The following is a 19487-nucleotide window of genomic DNA, read 5'->3' on the forward strand; positions in this document are numbered from 1 at the left end:
CATCTGTGTATATTTTTAAAGATGAGTCCTCCATTAAAAAACAAATAAAAGAATGTGCGTGTGTGTATATATACATTTTTCTTTCTGCCATCAAAACTCCTGCGTTCATAAGACTTCTAAGCTGCACAACTATCTAAACAAATATGAAAACCATTTTAATAGATCAAAAAAACCCATTGAAGATTATGAAATCAGAGTAGGGAAACCAAAGACTGGAATGGGGGTAAATGGGAGGTAGAGATACTTCCCAGGAGGATACTACAAAGTTTCAGAAACAAAGTTTTAAAGAACTAAGCGTGGTGGACATAGAAATGAAGACATTTTTGTTTTCCTGTTAAAGCTTAAAACTTCAATTTTATGATGTCAATAAAACAGCAAAAAGATGAAAACAAACTAACCTCAAATATTCCATACAATGCTGAAAGCAGAACAGAGCATTTATGGCACTTATAATTTCAATTAATCTATAAAGGTATTTTATGCTTTATAGCATCTTAAACTAACATTGTCAATAGTTAGCAATCAACATATCTGAATTTCATTGTTTTAGGTGCTAAAGAGTGACAGAATATAGTAAACAATAAACAAGTTCCTTGATATTGATCTGATTATTTTCAACATTTTATAACAACTGCCAAAGCATAATGTGAAGGAGCTTCTCAAAAAAAAAAAAAATGAAAAAAAAAAATAAATAAAAACTGCAATCACATAGTGCTTACTTTCTATATTTACCTGTTTGGCTTCTGTCTGAACTTTACTTATGTCATTTTTACAGGCCATCATTTGACCAGCAAGAGTTGCTTCTGCTCCATCTTCATTACTGGACAGGCCAGCGGAAACAGCATTGAAGTGCTGCTGTGCAGCAGCCAAAGCTTCAGCATCTTTATTACTTGCTTCTTGAAGGGCACTCAGCCCATCTGTCATCTTTTTAACCTCTTTTTCCTTTGCTGCTAAAGTTTTAGAATCCTTTAGGAAGAAGAGTTTCAGATTGGAAAGTATTATATTTTAGAAAACCATCCAGTTTCTTAAACACATATACCTTTATGTCATCAAATTTCACAGCAATTTGAAGTGAACATGATGGTAATTTAACCATCATAACTTTATACTTTATTCCCATTTTGAAATTCAGCCTTTCTCAGTTTTTAGGATAAATGTACCTCTTATCCTAATAATACTTTCATTCCATATGTTATAGTCAAATCTGGGAGACAGTCAACTAAAACATGATTGCAAATTTAAACAAACCACTTGAAAAAACTAAAATTCAAGTTCTAAACCTATAAAATTGAAATAATAACTACCCTACCCAAAGCTTAAAAGTAGAGATTTCAGGATTAAGAGCCTATATATGAAAATATTTTATAAGCTATTAAAGGCCATAAATTTAAGTGTTAAATAATTATGGGAACAGCATTACTAACACTTAACACCTTTTAAGTTCTAGTAACCAGGTATCTAATGCTATGTAAGATACCAGCACTGAAAGAAAAAAAAAAAAAAAAATCTAGTTATATTTACATGAAAGTGACCAGAAATTTTGGCTCACTTAATTCATGATTCATTGGATATTTATTAGATATGTACCAGGCATTATTCTAGACATTAAAGACACAGGGTCTTCAGGGAGCCTACATTTCTAAGGTGGAAGACATAGTAAACAAATAACTAAAGCAAGGTAAAGGGACAAGAAATGATGGGACTACTGTTTTAAGAATGATGAGGGAAGGCCTTTTGTGATGATATTTTGAGCAGAAACCTAAATGAAACAAAAGGAGTGATCATGCTAATACTAGGGGGACAGCATACTTGGCAAGCTCTGAGGAATACGCTTGGGTGTTAGAGGAACTGTGGTTGGAGCACAGTGAGCAAGTAAAAGCAAGGTAACTATTAAGGACACTACTGAGTATCCCTCCTGGGAGGTGATGGCTTCAACCAGGTTAGCAGTGAAGGAGGTGTGAAAAGTGGCTGTATTCTGGATATACTTTTAGAGTCAACAGAAGTTGTTGATGAATTAGATACCATAGAGTTTGAGAGAAAAGGGAAAATTCAGGAGGACTCCAGGTTCTGGAGTGAACAGCTAGGTTAATAGCGGTATCATATACTTACATGAGGAAAATTCAGTAACTCAGGCAGGTTTGGGTAGGTAGGGAAAATTTAAGAGTTCTATTTTGGTTATGTTAAGTTTTAGACTTTTTAAAGTCATCCATATAAAAATGTCAATTAAATAGCTTGACAAATGAGTCCTTGAAAGAAGTAGTCAAGGCTAATTATTGATTTGAAAGGCATCAATATATAGATGGTATTTAGGGCTATAGGGCTGGATGGGATCACCTAAGAAATGAGTGTATATAAAAGAAGTCTGAGCACTAGCCCTGGGGCATGCCAGCATATGTATTTTGATTTGTATTTCTAACCTGGATTCAAGGTTCATATATTCAACTATCAAACCAACATCTGTACTTAGATGTCTAACTGGCTCCTCAAGCCTAGTATCCTCCACTCAACAAATGGTAACCATATTTCAAACTGTCAAAGACAAATCTCTGGAGTTATCCTTCAGTTCTTTTTCACAGTCAAAAACCAATCTGCTGGCACTACTTACAACAGCCAAGACATGAAAACAACTTAAATGTCCATGGACAGAGGAATGGATAAAGAAGATGTAGTGTCTATGCACACACACCACCCCCCCACACACACACACAGTGCAATATTACTCAGCCATTAAAAAGAATGAAATAATGCCATTTGCAGCAACCTGGATGGACCTAGAGATTATCATACTGAGCAAAGTAAGTCAGAAAGAGAAAGACAAATACCATATGATATCATTTATACGTGGAATCTGAAACATGACACAAATGAACATATCTACGAAACAGGAAAACTCACAGACATAGAGAACAGACTTGTCGTTGCCAAGGGGGAGGTGGGTGGGGAAGGGATGGGTTGGGAGTTTGGGATTAGCAGATGAAAACTATTATATATAGGATGGATAAACAACAAGCTCCTACTGTATGGCACAGGGAACTATATTAAATATCCCGTGATAAACCATAATGGGAAAGAATATGAAAAAGTATATACATATAACTGAGTCACTTTGCTGTATAGCAGAAATTAACACAACATTGTAAATCAACTATACTTCAATTAAAAAAAAAATCTACTGGGTCTGTCTGCTGGACCTATCCTTAAAATACACAGAAATTCCCACAACTTCTCTAATATCCCAACTTCTATTGCATTTATCCAAGGGCTATCACCTGGACACCTACTACCTGGATTCCCTGCTTCTTGCATTTATCTTTAGTTTATCCTCAACACAGCAATAGTCCTATTAAAATATTAAAACGTCATGCTTCTGCTCAGCCAACTCCAGCAGCTTCCCATGCCACTCGGAATAAAGGTCAAAGTCCTTCACATGTTTTGCAAAATCACATGTGATCCTACACCCCGTTACCTTTCTGCATTTCTACTACTTAGTGATAACGAGCTACACTTATCTCTTTACTTTTCCAGTACCTTAGGCACTTGGGGCAATTGCTATTCTTTTGCCTGGAACATCTTTCCCCACAGCCTCCCAATTTATCTACATTGTTCTCTGACCTCCTTCAGGTCTTTAATGAAATAGAGCCCTCCCAATGAGACCTTCGATGGCTACCCAATTTAAAATCCCAAACTACACCCCCCTCCCCTATACTACAACCCTCTCCACTGCTTTATTTTCTCTCCACATCAGTTATCACTATATAACATATGATATTTGTCACTTATTTATCTTCTTTATCATCATTTCCCTCACTGGAACAAAGACCCACAAGGTATTTTGTCCATTGCTACATCCTACCCCAAACAATTACCCTTGATCCATAGCAGACACTCAATAAATATTAACAGAATGGATAAATGTATACTACTAGAATTAAATTACACTTCTCATTTGCTTACCTCTACCATATTTTTTTCCAGCTCTTTGCGTTTGTTCTCTTCACTTGCCAGATTTTTCTTCTTGAAATCAAAGGCACTTTGAGATTTAGTATTAACTCTCTGAGCTTCTGCAAAAGCATCTTCTAAAGATCGGAGTATACCTCCAATTTCCTATAATCAAATGCACCCAATTCAATCAATGTACTTAAAAATTTGTTCATGGTGTCCTTTTCTTGTATAATTTCTACATAAATTATTGACTTTTTATAAGCTATTTCATTATTATACTTTAAGATTAAGAAATCAATACAGAAGACAATCCCCAGTAAATCCTAAATAGTTATTGTATAATATATAATTTAATATTTTTTTAAAGTGTATATTCTATTCTTACATATATGCCTGACCTTATCTTTTCTTTTTTCCAACTCTTCTATTTCATGACTAAGTGCTTTTATTTTTTTATCATTTTCAGACAATTCTTCTTGAAGCTTCACAATTTTATCCTGCATTTCTTTTAACTCCTCAGCTGAGCGTTCTTTGGTATCTTCAGCCAGCAAAAACTGATAAGCAATATATAAACGACTTAAATGTTCTATTTCTCTCATTAGCTTTTGGTACTCCAAGTAGGAAGATCTTTCCTGAAAGAGAAATCACCAGTAAAGTATAACTCAAAATTCATATTTTTAAACAAATTTGGAAAGAATCAAAATACAGCAACATGTATAAAATTTCCCATTACATGATGTAATGGGTTTTGTCTTAAACTGAGTAATCATGGATTATAAATTTTAGGAAGCTTTAAATAACATTAGAACTATGGTTAGATAGCATAATACCATCTCTAGTGAATCCTTTGTGGTTATTTCTTCTCAAATATAATCAGACAGTTGGGATTAACAAAGAAATGCAGACATAAGATTCACAGATTGGCAGTAATAAGAAGTCTATATAATAAGAAGTCTATATAAATACAACCATGAATGATGCACTATTAAATGTACTTTGTAGTAGTATTACCAAGATGCACACCCAACATTCATTCATGTAACTATTTATAAGTATTTGCTCACACATTACTAAATTTGATTCCTATTAGGACCTACTGGGACAAAGTAACAAAATAACAAAAAGTTCCTAATTTGAAGAAACAAATTCAGGGTGACTAAATGATCACTCCATATTATTAGATTTAGAAAGAACTTGTCAAAATCAAACATGACATCTAGGCTTAAACTCGTGATCTAGTGTTTTCTACTAAATCATACATACAAAAGGCAGAACCTTCAAGATCACAATTTTTCAGTTTTTCCAATAATGTCTATGCTACTATATGGATTCAGAAGAGAGCGTGAGAAATATCAAACCTTAATGAACATTTAATAAATTCCTAAATACATAATTTAAAACCAATGTGCTATAAACACATTCTTTCACTGAAACACCAATTACAATGTCAGAAGCTGCAAAAATTATAGAGAAAACAGTCATCTGTTTCAATACCTTTCATTTACCAATTGCCTTGACAGCAGCAATTATAATGACAGCCCCCTCTTATCCGAGAAGTTATTCACTCTACCAAGAAAAGTCACTGAGAGGGCCATATCTTTATGAAATATTATTCCATTCAATTCTAAGTGTACAGGAAAATTCAGACTTACTTCTCTTCAACAAAGAATTAAAATCTGGCATATTTTCTGAGATTAAGACAGGCAATCTATTTACAAAACCGTTATGACTTAATAGATATGAAGTACATTGTCCTCTACAAGCAGAAGGCTGAGTATGGACTACCAACTCTAACGCCTTATCTCATCCGCCAGAATAATTCCTGAGAAGTGGTACACATTTCATCCCCATGTGTATGATCGTGGATACATCACCAATTTTGAGAGACATTCTAGCTGGCTGTCCTCACATATATAGTACACACCTCTTTTAATTTCTGAATGGTTGGAGTAATTTCTTCTTCAAGTATCTGGAAAATAAAGGAAGATCATATTTTTCAATATGTGAAGTACCATTAAAGAAATTTAAAAGGGAGAAGTAGGATGTAAGACTAAGGAAAACTGAACTAAGGCTGGGCGAAGGGGGGGTGTGGTAAAATTTCCCTTTTTACAGCAGAGAAACTCTAAATGCAAAAGTACTCTCTTCTCTCAAAATATTTTATAGAAATTTAATTACCGTCTTAATTTCTTTCAGCTTAGCCTCCTTTTTTTCTATAGTCTTCTGGGCAGCTATCTTTTTATATTCATACATCCTGGTTCCAGCTGCTTCTTCTATCATGGACAAAATCTGGAAAGACGATTGTATTAATGTTTTAAGAATCCAAGACAATGAGTCTCATTGGAATTTACATTAAGGATATTATTTAATGCCTTAACCTAAGTATCTTAACAAAATTATGGATCATAAAAGTTAAGTACATAAAATTGTACATATTAGCTAATAACCCTAACATTCAAGAAACATTTCTGGCCTTCACTCCAATTCTAAAATCAAACTTTATGCCACACTGAGGTTCCAGAGTACATCTCCTTTAAAACTGAAGCCAGTAATTCCTTGCTTCTCTTTTCCTTCAAATGCGAGTCTTAGAAAAAGTAAAGGCTAACAACATTCAGTTTTCATTTTAGAAATTTCTACTTAAAATTGTTCCAAGTGAGATTTCAGCCATTTTGTTCCTGCAAGGATGGAGCATGGCCTAACATCTGCATTCCAACTGTGGCACATGCTTTAAGAACTTGGGAAAGTAACTTAATTTTCTCTGTGCCTCTGTTTCTTCTTCTGCAGAGTACTGATAATATCTCACAGCATTGCTGAGAAGTAAACATGAAGTAAAATAATTCATGAGAAGTCTCTGAAAAAGGCAAATATTCATTACAATTTTGTAAGAAGGACAATTTTGCTAGCACTGCTTTTTCAGAAGCTTCTAGTCACCATCAATCCCTATCTCAAGAGGATTACTGCTCTGAAAACCATTTTGATTTCTATGTATTTGACAGGTTTTGAATTAGAAGTTTTCCCTTAAGATGTTATCTAAAGAAAATAAGCGTGACCTATGGTCAAACCAGACTAGTATGATCAATTATCAGTCGTCTTCTTAGTTCTTCTCCATAGAAAAAAAATACCAAAAGAGCTTTTGCTCTTATACAAAACATTCATTCCTTCGTACCAACTCTTCTTAAGGGGGCTCTAAGAGGAAATTAAGTCTTAATGTCCTAAGCAATCCATTGTATGTAATGAATTAATTTCACTCAAATCTTTTTCTATAGGCTGACATGGAACACCAGTTGAGAAAGGCTATTTTATAGAGGCAAAATTTCTTTTAATACTGTATCGGGCACATAAAACTCCTAGACATCAGTCTTGGCAATGATTTTTTTTTTGGATTTGACACCAAAAGCAAAGGCACCGAAACCAAAAGTAAACAAGCGGGACTACATCAAACTAAAAAGCTTCTGCACAGCAGAGGAAATCATCAACAAAATGAAAAAGCAACCTACTGAATGGGAGAAAATATTTATAAATCATATATATAAGCGGTAAATAAACAAATACACAAAGAACTCATACAACTCAATAGAAAAAAATCAAATGAAAAAATGTGCAGAGGGTATGGATATCTTTCCACGGAAGACATACAAATGGGCAGCAAGTACATGAAAAGATGGTCAACATCACTAATCATCAAGCAAATGTACATCCAAACCACAATGAGATATCACCTGTTAGAATGGCTATTATCAAAATGACAAGAAATAACAAGTGCTGGTGAGGATGTGGAGAAAAGGGAATTCTTGTGCACTGTTTGTGGGACTCTAAATTGGTGCAGCCACTGTGAGAAACAGCATGAAGGCTCCTCAAAAAATTAAAACTAGAACTACCATATCCAACAATTCCACTTCTGGACATTTACCTCAAGGAACCAAAGACACGAATTTGAAAAGACATCTGCACTCCCATGTTCACTGCAACATTATTTCCAACAGTCAAGACATGGAAACAACCTAAGTGTCCACTGATGGATGAATGGATAAAGAATATGTGATATATATATATAAATAAATTAGAGTATTATTTAGCCATACAAAAAGGAAATCCTGCCATTTGTGACAGCAATGGATAGGACCTTGAGGGCATTATGCTAAGTAAATTAAGTCAGACACAGAAAGACAAAAACAGTATAATCTCAGTTATATGTAAACTCTTTAAAAAAAAAAAAAAAAAAAAAAGTGAACTCATAGATACGGAGAACAGATTAGCGGTTGCCAGAGGTGGGGAAAGGGTGGTGGGCAAAATGAGTACAGGTAGTCAAAAGGTACAAACTGTAAGTCCTGAGGATGTAATGTATGGCATGGTGACTACAGTTAGTAATACTATACTGCATATTTGAAAAGTGCTGACAGAATAAATCTTAAAAGTTCTCATCTTTAAAAAAAATTTTACCTGGGTGGTGACAAATGTTGAGTAGACTTGCTGTGATCATTTTGTGATATATACATATATTAACTATATGTATATATATAGAATCATTATGTTGTACACCTGAACCTACTTTATGAATTATATCTCAATTAAAAAAATTTTTTTTTTAATTTTGCTTAACAAGGTCCTAAGACTTTTCTTTTACTTCTTTTAAGGGTTCTCATTTAATCCTCAGAACAGACCCTGAGGTAAGGATTATTGGCTCCAATTTATGGATGAGGAAAGTAAGGGCACAGTGTTAAGTATTAAAAAACAAAAGTATTTTCTCTACTAATCATTCTTAAATGTTTCCAAGAATTTTAATAATGGAAAAAATTATGTTAAAAAAATTGATTACCTAAAAGATTAAGACAATATCTCTAATTACTATTTTTACTGTCCTTAAAGAGTACTCTTACCTCTGGAGGTTTCATATTCAACACTTTTGTAATTCGGCCCTGAAAATAAAATTGGCAAACTTACTATGATAATAACAAAATACAGAAAGAATAACCTAAAGACATACATGTTTATCTGCACTGAAGCAGATAAACATGTATTGGTGTATCCTAATACACCAATCTTTTGGGAGTTATTTCTTCCACCTACATGAAAAAATGTTTCTTTTATTAGATTTGAGACCAAAGGTAGCTTATTAACTCTAGAATTGTGTTACCCACTTTCTCACGAGTGATACAAATTACATGTTATTAAATGATACAAAGTTAACTTGACCATATTTCCGAGACAGTTAATATTAATGATGTAGACGTCTCCAATTCTAAAACAGGTAAGTATATAAATAAATGTTAGCATAATTATTGAACATTTCTTGATTTTTTGGAACAATGGCCCTCCAAGATAAGTCAAAGAAAATTACTTCCAGACATTCTTCAAAATTCAAATGTATACAATATACTAGAACACGTAAGTACAAAAAACTAACCCACATTTCTTAACAGGTGCCCAAACAGCAGGCTAATAGTAAAATAAAAAATGAAAAATCCAAACAGAAGCACTTCTCTTATAAGTTAAAAAATAAAAGATGTCAAAACTATTATGAAAGAGATATAAAGATCACAAACGAAATACCTGCATGATGAGAAAGTGAGGGTTGTTAACATTAAGGCCAACAGAACAAAAGAGATCCTGTACTCTGGTATTGTTTGCATTTACTCCATTGATTAAATATTTATTTCTGCCACCAATAACCACCTAAAAAGGAAAGAATTTTAAAAGATATAAATGAACACACACATCTTGAGCTATGATGATAAATTCCCAAATACATTATTTTTCATGTTTGTTCTGTCCAACTAATGGTAAACAAAATCAATCTAGGGTAAATAATAAAGAAAAGTGTGACATGGTCAAAAAGAATATGAGACTGAGTCAGGATAACTGACTTGTAATCCAGGGACTTTTACTAACTAGTTATGTAACCAAGCACAAGCCTCCTAACCTCCCCTGCAGTGGATTAGGTCTCTAAGGGCCCTTCTAGCTTCATGTTTCCAAGTATGTGTAGATTGTAGTTTCTATCCCTGATCACCCTCTTTCTACAATTTTCCATACTCAGAGGTTAACCCCTCTTCCTCCCTTTTGATTTCCAAAGGAAAAGAAGTCAGATACTGAAAATGAAAGGCAAATAGTTTAATATCAATCCTTGTCAAGATGCTAAAAGGGATTAGTGAAAGACATGACTGGTAAATACCTGAAAGAAAAAGAGTAACCATGGAACTTCGGCATGGGTTTAATAGGAACAACTTATACTAGATACTAGCTTGTTCACACTCTACTACAGCACTTGCATTATCATTTTTTGGGTATGACTGTCTCACCCATATTTTGAGGTCCTTAAAGACAAGGTATGTTTCTCATTCTATCTGTATTTCCCAGTGCATTCAACAATGCCCAGCACACATTAAGCACTTAATAAATATTAAATATTAATTCACTCCTTTTTCCTGACAGGATTATGAGGGTGGTAGATCATTTATTAATATATTTGAACAACAGTCCTAATATACCCATAAGTAATTTGAGACAGTCTTTATAACAAAATTATGGTGAAGATACAGGCATATTGATTGTATGAGGACAGGAATTTTGGGTAGATTAGTAGCAGACTTACTTAAAATCCTTAAAGGGTTATTATTTGATAGATGCTTAATGACAGAGAACAAGATTCTGTCCCAATCTAGTCAATCCCCCCCCCTCCTTTTTTTTCAACCTGAGGCTTTCATTAAAATAGAGAGGGAAATCTAAGTTACATAACGCTAAGTTGGAGAGTAAATGCGAATTAACAGAATTTTTAAAAATAAAACTTTGACAAACTGAAAACATTGTCTGAATATAATAAAAAAGATTTTAAGGGACAGATGTAAGGTCCTCCCTTGGTTTCAAAAACCTGCTTAGATACAGAACTGGCAGTATGTGGCTAAGTAATAACACACGTGAACAATTTAGAGCGATTTTAAGTAAATCAGATATGAATTCACAATGTATCATGAACTCTCCAACATCATATTGAGAAAAATAGAAGTAGAGTACTTAAAATGAAAGAAGCAACAATTCTGCTTAATCCTGTCGTAGCTAGACCAATTCTGGTATATGCAATTTGAGGTGCCAAGCATTAAAAAAAAAAAAAGATAAAAAACTGGAGCAAATTTGTATTCAGTGTGATGAGACAACTGAAAGACCTATAAACAACTAAATATCAGTTGAAAGACCTAGAGATTTAGCTTAGAAAACAGACTTACAGAACACTTAAATATTGAAATACGGAATAAATTAGATTTGCTCTTGATGCTCTCAAGAAAACGAGGATTAATTTGTAAAACTTGAAGACAGCACTTTGGCTCAATATATAGGAATAACTTTCTAATTAGACCTTTCCAAAAACAGAATGGGTTACCTCAGAACATAGAAAGATCCCAAGAGCTACAGGTGTTCCAGCACAGAGAGAGAAGACTCAAGTGTGGTTCAAGATTTAAGCATGGTTGAGTGCTTGGACTGACGGATTTCAGATCCCTTTCAATCCTCTTGGTACATGGCAGAATTTGCATAATCAAAATTTAACATAAGGAAGATATTCTTAAGGAATCTAGTCAGTATTTGATCCATCAATTTTGCTCATAAACTTTCTCTCTCCAGTAGTCACATTGCCAAAACGCACATCAGACCTGCAAGTTTCTAGGTAACCAAATATTTAGTAGCCACTCACCTGCCTTGTTACTGTAATTTCATCATGAACCTCAAATCCTAAAGGACTCTGCTTTTTGTCAGAATTATCAAAGGTGATTGACACGGAGGCTTTGGTAATACCAGCCTGCCCATTTTTGTAAACTAAATCTTGTAAATTAGAAGCCCGAACCTAAAATAAAGGAAGAGTTTCAGTTACAAAACCCCATACTATGCAAAATAGCACTAAAAATGTGCTTCTTGCTGTTGGAAAATCACCCATGTAGTATCCATTAAGCAGCCAAGGATAGGCAGTGGCATTCATAAGCAAGAAGAGCAAAGAAAATGGGTAACAACCTGAAATGGGCACCTTTCTCCATAGGACTTTTTCAACCCTGAACAGAACTGTTTTCTACTCATTTCTTAACAAAAGCTCATTTGAAAAAATTAAGGAAAGACAGTGTCTACGAATTTCACTATTCATCCAATCCCATTAGAAGGTCCTGAAAAGACATTATAATGGGGGGGCAGGGATGGGGTGAGGGTACAACTCTGGAATGAGAATGCCTGAGTTTCAGTGTTGCTTCAAACATCTTAAGATGAACCTTAGGCAACTCCTCTAAGTTTCTATTTTCTCACCTAAAATATGGAGTAATAATACCGACCTTTAAAGGACTGCGGTGAGGTATATTTCACATAAAAATGCAAATGAAGAGGATACTGGCAATAGTCTCCAAGTGCAATGAGGATTCCCTCGAGGTTCCTCAAAATTAAATTCACATAAATGAGAAAGTTTACACTTTACCTGAGACAGGTTGGAGATGCCCAGCAAAAAGCAGATGGAGTCCAATATGTTGGATTTCCCACTACCATTTAAACCAGTGATAGCATTGAAGAGGGGGTCAAAACCATTGACTTCAGTCCTCTGAGCATAGGACTTGAATCCCTCAAGAATGATTGATTTAATGTGCATTTTCACTACTGACTCCGACAGGCAAATCTCTGCTAGAAATCAAGCAAGCCACAAAGCAGTTCTGTACAAAACAAATAACACATAAGTGGAATGTAAAACTGGAATCATAATAAATGTAGAAGACTGAAACATAAGAATGACAGCTCTATAGAAATAAAACAGCCACTTGCCAAGCTCCTCTGATGCAAAGATATCTTCCTTTAACTTAAAAATATACAGGCGTTAGTCTCTAGTTAGAACTTAATTAAACCATTAATTCAACCTGGAAGCCAACCACTTAACTTCTCCAGGCTTATCTTCCACCGTTATCATACTCTAGGTAACGTAGGCTGATTATTTCACACCGCATCCCCTTTGCCCATAATGCCCTTCTCCCGGATACTTGCATGGCTCACTCTCCAACACTCAGGTCTTTGCTCAAACGTCACCTAACTGGGGTCCTTCCTGACTTCCCTATATAAGAGGGCACCTCTACCCACCCCCTCGCTCTGCTTCCTTTTTCCATCATTGCACTAAAAGCTGACACTAAACAGTACTTATTTACTCATCTATCCAACCTATCACAATGTAATCTCCGTAGCATCTTCACCTACGTCCACCGCTGTATGCTGGAATAGTCCCTGACTCGAGGGCGCGGGATGGGGGCGAGGCGGGGGTTCGTAAATATTTATTAAATAGATAAATCCCACATAAAGAGATGAAGCTTTTTGCTTTCACTCAGGCTCTTTCCTCGCCTCACCAGGCCTTTCTGTCAACACTTCCTCGCCCTACTTCAATGACAGGAACTAGTCATTCTGCCAGGAACCCCTTAGAACTAACTTTAGTCTGAGGTCCCTTGCTTCTCGGCTCCCCAGCCCCCAACGCCCATCTCCGGCCAGGAATGCCAGGCTAGGCCCAACCGGCCGCGCGCACGCACCTGCCTCACCGCTGCGTCAGGCCGCCTGGGCTTGCGGCGCCCCCAAAGCCCTTCCTAGTCACTAGGGCGGAAAGTGGGCCAGCCTTGCCCGGCTTCGGGCGCTAAGAAGCGAATTCCACCATAGCGGCTACAACACTCACCCCGCGCTCAACAGCGGAGAGGAACTATTTATGCCTTTGAATTTAGGCGCGAGCAAAGGACCCCACCTCCTCTGCCTATTTCATTGGCTGGTGCCTCAGAGATGCCTGACTTCCATTTTTCTCTTCTATCAAACAACCAAAGTGACAGGGAGCTAGAAAAGAAGGTCGCGACGGCGGCGGCTCCGGGAAAGCGACGGCTTGGGCCCGAGGACTAACGGAGCTGGTGGCATACATTGAGCTCAGCGTCCGGCACACCTCGGACAGCCCCGCACCTCCGCCTCGGGGCCTCGAGCTTGCCGGCCCCGCCCCGCCTCAGGCCCGGTTTTGCTGCCCCCGCGTTCGGGAAACCCCGCCTTCCCGCGGGCCTGGGGGACTCGCAGGTACCTGGTGCTGTGGTCTGTGAGCAACGGAGGCAGGGTGGCTTCCTACCGGTCTCCTTGCTCTGCTTCAGAAGCCCCGGAATCTCCCCATGCTGGTGCAGATTCGTCAAAAATGGAAGCTGCCCCTTGTTGGGACTGGGGCAGCGCCGACCGAACTTGAGAGGACTGTGGGTCGCGGTCTGGCTCCACCCCTCGCCGGCTACTAAGCCTGGCGGGCCTTTTCATCTCGGGTTTAGCGTCCGGAAGGGATGGGATGATAGGCTGGCAGCCAGAGCTGTGCCTCGCCCAGGGGAGAGAAATTGAGTAGGGCCGATAGTAGGAGCTGGACGAATAGGAGTTCCCCTCTTTCACTGAAAAGCTGTAGAATGATAAGCAATGGCAGAACTAACATTTCAGAGAATTTTAGGGGGAACACCTTGTAACAGCTGTTATTTACTGCGTTTCGTGTGCCAGGCTGCGTTCCAAGGGCTTTTAAAATTCTCGTAGCAACCCTGTGAAATCCGTGATACTGGTCCCATTTTACAAATGAGCAAACTGAGTCACAGGTTAAACAACTTATTCCAAGTAGTTAGCGGAGCAACGGAGATTTGTTCCCACGCAGTCTTGCTCCAGAGCACTTACTCTTAAATAGTATATTTACTTCTCTTCGTGTATAGCCTCCAGTACTAGTAATAACAGATCCTGTTATCAGTGTGTACTTTTCTTAAAAAAAACAAAAAATGGCCAGTTTACTCACAGTTAAGGATATTGATATTAATGAGTTAGGAAGGGCTTGGCTTCATAGTGCACTATGGTGCTATGTATCCCTAGGTGATGTATAAAAAGATGGTGCGGCCAGTATGCTGTTTTAGGTTGTATATTTAAAGTTGTTTTCTTCGCCCCAGGTTGGCTTTGCAATATTCAACACCAGTCGAACTACCAAGAATTACCAAGAATGAGCCAGTGTTTTGAAGTTCTTTCTCTACTTAAGAGAATAAGTTTTATAAAGTTTTTTGTTTGTATAAGAAAGAATTCATTTGTTTACACTCCTCCCACCCACTTATATAAGTCAGTCATTGCAGGCCTAACATCATTTAGTAAAGCAGCTATGTTTGTGTACTGTGATTCCTTCATCTACACGCCACAGCTCTTCACTTGTATTGATTCTATTCAGTCTTAATATACGTTTCTTTTCAACTCTGTCCTCTTCATCACTGTGAATAAAGAATTTTAATTTGCCAACAAACCCTAATGTGGATTTTACCAAGTTGTGAGATAAACAGTTCTTTGGTGTGAAAGTGTAAGTGTTAAGACAGACAATTTTAGCCTTTGCACTATTTTAATAAGTTTATAACTAGCTGATATTATTTAAGTCAAATGGATAAAAATATATGCAAATACAGTTGCTGGATAAGAACTTCTGGGTAGTTATAAAAATAAACACATCTAACTACTACTAAAAGTAATTATTAAAATGAAAATTCCTTATAAAAGGAGAGATCTAGAGCAATTTTAGTCTTAGAACACGTCAGAAGCACGAAGGAATTTCCGTTAGTACAGGTGGACTTGAGGAAATCACTAATGGCCGACTTACAACTGGCCCATGAAATCACCACAGAGAAGTGGAGAACAAGGCACAAAGCTGCTAAAACCACTCTATGTGGAGAGGTTAGGGCTGGAAGTAAAGACAGACTGTAGGATATAAATAGAGCACTGTTCTTGTTTCATCACCGTGTATCAAAAGCTTTTGAAAACTTTAACACTGGCTGGCTAGTGTAGTCTTCGTCCTTATGTAGAAGCCAGCAGCACCAGCAAGGACACTGATAAAAGCCATAAAACAAGACCTAGGAAAAAGATTTGGTCTTCTACTCTTCCAGGGCATTGGGAGGGACCGTCTTTCCCTGGGTGCACTTTTCTAATTTTGGAGTCCTACAGTAGTTCTTCTGTGGACCTGGCTGAATCCTATTTCCCTGGAATTTAGGACAGAAGGAAAAAACTGAAAGAACTTTACCTTCATTGTAGAAATAAGGAAAGGTTGATTCATTTTGTTGAGAGATTAACTTTTGGTTCAAGGGGATGAACTGAAGTTCACATTGCAATATTGTTTTGAGTAGCAGCACATTTCGAATACGCCAAGTATAACCTGTCTGACAAACTTGGAAAGAAATACAGCTGAGCATAATTTAAAATGAGGACTAGAAAAGGAGGTGATTATGTTCATTCACTTGTGGGATCTGCTTGGACACATTCATTTTCATTTCAATGACAATATTCTTTTCAATACTCCATGTTCTGTTTGGTGCCTTGTGAAATCTGCCTGTACTTTCATTATGATTTCTATTATTTTGCCTCCTCAGTCAAGTTAAATATCTTTATCTTCTCTTTCAGGTACTTCTACTCTTTCCAGCTTTTGAGTTCCTAACTCTTACTGTTTACAGCAGTAGCTGACTCTTACTCATAGTGATTTATTTCCTCCTGTGGTGCTGTTCTGGGATGGGGTTGTTTTGTTTATGGGAGTCTCTTATGCCCTGAGTTGTGAAAGCGTCCTTTCAGAGCGGTTACACATGTGTTTCTGCCAGGGTTCTTTGGCTCTTAAAGATCTGGGAACATTTGTAAATGGTTGTTTCTCAGTTTGTGGTTCCTGAATTTTACAGATATTGTAAATTTATATCTGTTGCAGATCTGGGGTTTTGATTGCTCAGGAGTAATCTTTTGTAAGCTCCTGGCAAAGAACAAATTTCCTTGCCTCTTACCCAGGCTAGTAGGTGGAGTTTTTCCAATCCCAATGACTGGCAGATCTTTAAGGCTCCAGGTTTTACCTAAGGGCCTAGTTCCAGCTCCTCTGACTCAGTGAAGCTTAAGGGCCAGTGCTTGTGCATTAGAGCCCAGCCACTGGCTTCTGAGCCCTATAGCCAAGTATAAAGTAAATGTTGGAGGGCTGCCTGTCAGTGCCTGCTCTTCAAATTTTCAATTTGTCTCTGGCACTTAGAATTTTCTAAGTGTTTTTTTTTGGTTTTCGTTACCGTGCTTGATATATGGTTTACATGACAATAGTTATGTTTTACCCAGTATTTCTGTGAGTTTATAAAGGGAATTTTAGTCAGCCAGGTTAGAGGAGGTCTTCCCGTTTACCTTTTGTGAAGCACATCAGTGGTCTTTGTTTTGCTCCTGCTGAACCTTGCTTTCAGATTCTCACATTCCACATTCAAATTAGCTCTTCCTAAAAAACAGAGAAAGATGTCTGGTACTAGCTCTTAAGAAAATATTTCCATGCGCTACTCATAAAATCCAGCGTCTATGTACTTATTTCGCGTTTGTTCAGTTTTTCCAGTTCTCCTTGGCTTTTATCACTTCCACACTGGTTAATAGCCAACGCTACTCATCTCATTGCTCTTCTGCTTTGCCATACCCCTTCCATTATGGGAGGATTATTCATTCCCCTTTCTCAAATATCATTCTCATTTCATTGTTCTCCCTCTCACAGCGGTCCCTTATTTTTATTTCAAATCCACACACATCTGCTTGACCTTCCTCCATTGGTTTCCTTTTACTACCAATTCAATTCTTACTAGATTTCACTCTTAGATTTTTTCCCACAAGATCTGCCCCTCTGTAATCAACGTTTCCTCTCTGTTACATTATTCAAATTCCTACTTAAATTTCTACTTCAACAATACTTATTAGCCCCCAGTCTCTGCCCTCTCTAATGTCCTACAAAATATATATGTTTCGATATCAGAAATATGATATCTCTTTACTCTGTATAAACTTGGTGAAAATTGCCTACAGAATTAATTCTAACCTCTTTAAGGTGGCATGCCTGGCCTTTCATAATTTATTCTCAACCTGCTTTCCTAGACTCATCTCCTGCAGCTTCTTCCTTAGATTACCATGTCATTTGTTGTTCACTACTGTAAACCAAGCACCAACCAATGACAAAAAAAAAAAAAAGTGTTCGATAACTTTTTAAATAGATAGATGAATGAATGTATGAATTCAATAGGCATTTATAGAATGCCTACCTTATTCTGAGAATTGTACTATGTTCTGGGATACAAAGATGAATAAGATGTGGGCCTGTCCTCAAGGAGTCCGTAGTTGAATAGAGATGACATGTATAAAGACATTAACTAGAGGAAGAGTGAAAGGCATTATAAACAGAATAGATTGCACAGGCAAGGGCATAGAAGATAAACATAATGTATGAGGCACGAAGTAGCAAGATTTAGTGTAGGAGATGCACAGAAGCCAGATTAGGGAGCATGTTATGTGCCATCTTAAAGAACTTTTTGTCATTCCTGAAATATTGATGTTCTCTTCTTTGTTATCTTCTTTGTATCTTTGCCCATGCTGAACTTGAAATGCTTATCCCTTCTCCATATCTACCCCCATGTGTATTTCTACTGATACTTCAAACCCCAAATCTTATCCATTTCTGGGTGACTTATTTGCAACCTCTTCTGTAATCCCTTAACCCTTTATCCAGACTTTTCTTCTGACCTATATTCCTATTGTGACATATCTTTGTGACATAGCACATAGTAGACAATATTGGTTGAATGTGAATAAATTTAGGAGATTCATTTGCTGCTTTCTGATCAAGGTAAAGGGAAAGAATAGATTTTAAAAATAAGACAGACTTGGAAAATATTGAATTTTATGACGTAATCCACAAACTAGTCAATATTATAAGATTCAGCAAGTTAATGGTGATGATTATTTCATTGATCTAACACTGAAAATTTTTTTCAGCTTGCAGTGTTCTTTTTGTGTAATACCACCAGCGACCACTGTGACATTCATAAGGCTGAGGAATCTATCATGAAATGAACATTACAGCTTTTGGTTTCACGGAGCTCTCAGCGCCATATACTTTCCCCAGTCCTGCTCTTTTGACCCGTAAAATAAAAAATAGTTTGGATTTAGCATAGGTAGTAGTGCTGAGCAGGGACAACAGGAGGAAAGTTTCCTAATTGGGCTGGTTGGTGGCGTCTTCTTTTTATAGAAAGAAATGTTGCCAGCGATTCTGCTTGGACGACTAATTTAGAATAATTTTTATTTTGTATATTTTTTATTAGTTAATGGGATCTAGAAGTGTAATAACCTGGTGAGAATTTCTCTGCAAATGGCAATCAAATTAGTCTTATTCATGAAACTCATAAATAAGCTATAATTCAGCATTTTATGTCTAGGGAAAAGAAAACTGGGGTCATGCTGTTCAAGAGGATAAGGGGATTTAACGGAACACTGGGGGATTAACTGGAAGCTTAATTATGATTTAAATTAGAGGTCAAGCTGTGCAATGTGTTTTCTTTTTAGGGGAAAATCTTTGGGGGATAGAGTATGCTTGTTTAAAGAAGAAACAAAGCAAATGAAAAAACAGACTGCATTTTCTGTTTTTCTTTTAAAATTTCAAGCTGCAGTAAGTCAAATTGCCCCTGAGTTCCTGATGATGGCTGTTGTGAAATTCCTTTGTTTTACTTTCTTTGTGTTATTCTCGCCCTCTATTCCAGAGCAGTTAT

At 36.8% G+C, this 19487-nt stretch overlaps 1 protein-coding gene across 1 annotated transcript in view; it reads right to left on the reverse strand.

Moving 5' to 3' along the window:
* SMC2 (structural maintenance of chromosomes 2) overlaps window positions 1-13661 on the reverse strand; it is a 48279-nt gene extending 34618 nt beyond the window's left edge. Inside the window, exons 1-10 of the mRNA XM_024126277.3 lie at window positions 13467-13661; window positions 12383-12611; window positions 11621-11770; window positions 9490-9612; window positions 8817-8855; window positions 6118-6228; window positions 5867-5911; window positions 4341-4574; window positions 3955-4104; window positions 733-966 (exon numbers count right to left, since the gene is read on the reverse strand). Coding sequence (XP_023982045.1) covers window positions 733-966; window positions 3955-4104; window positions 4341-4574; window positions 5867-5911; window positions 6118-6228; window positions 8817-8855; window positions 9490-9612; window positions 11621-11770; window positions 12383-12550 — 1254 coding nt within the window. The 5' untranslated portion in view covers window positions 12551-12611; window positions 13467-13661. The remainder of the gene's footprint in view (window positions 1-732; window positions 967-3954; window positions 4105-4340; window positions 4575-5866; window positions 5912-6117; window positions 6229-8816; window positions 8856-9489; window positions 9613-11620; window positions 11771-12382; window positions 12612-13466) is intronic.
* Window positions 13662-19487: the final 5826 nt, after the last annotated feature.

This window comes from Physeter macrocephalus, chromosome 9, assembly GCF_002837175.3.
Source record: "Physeter macrocephalus isolate SW-GA chromosome 9, ASM283717v5, whole genome shotgun sequence".
Classification (NCBI taxonomy): domain Eukaryota; kingdom Metazoa; phylum Chordata; class Mammalia; order Artiodactyla; family Physeteridae; genus Physeter; species Physeter macrocephalus.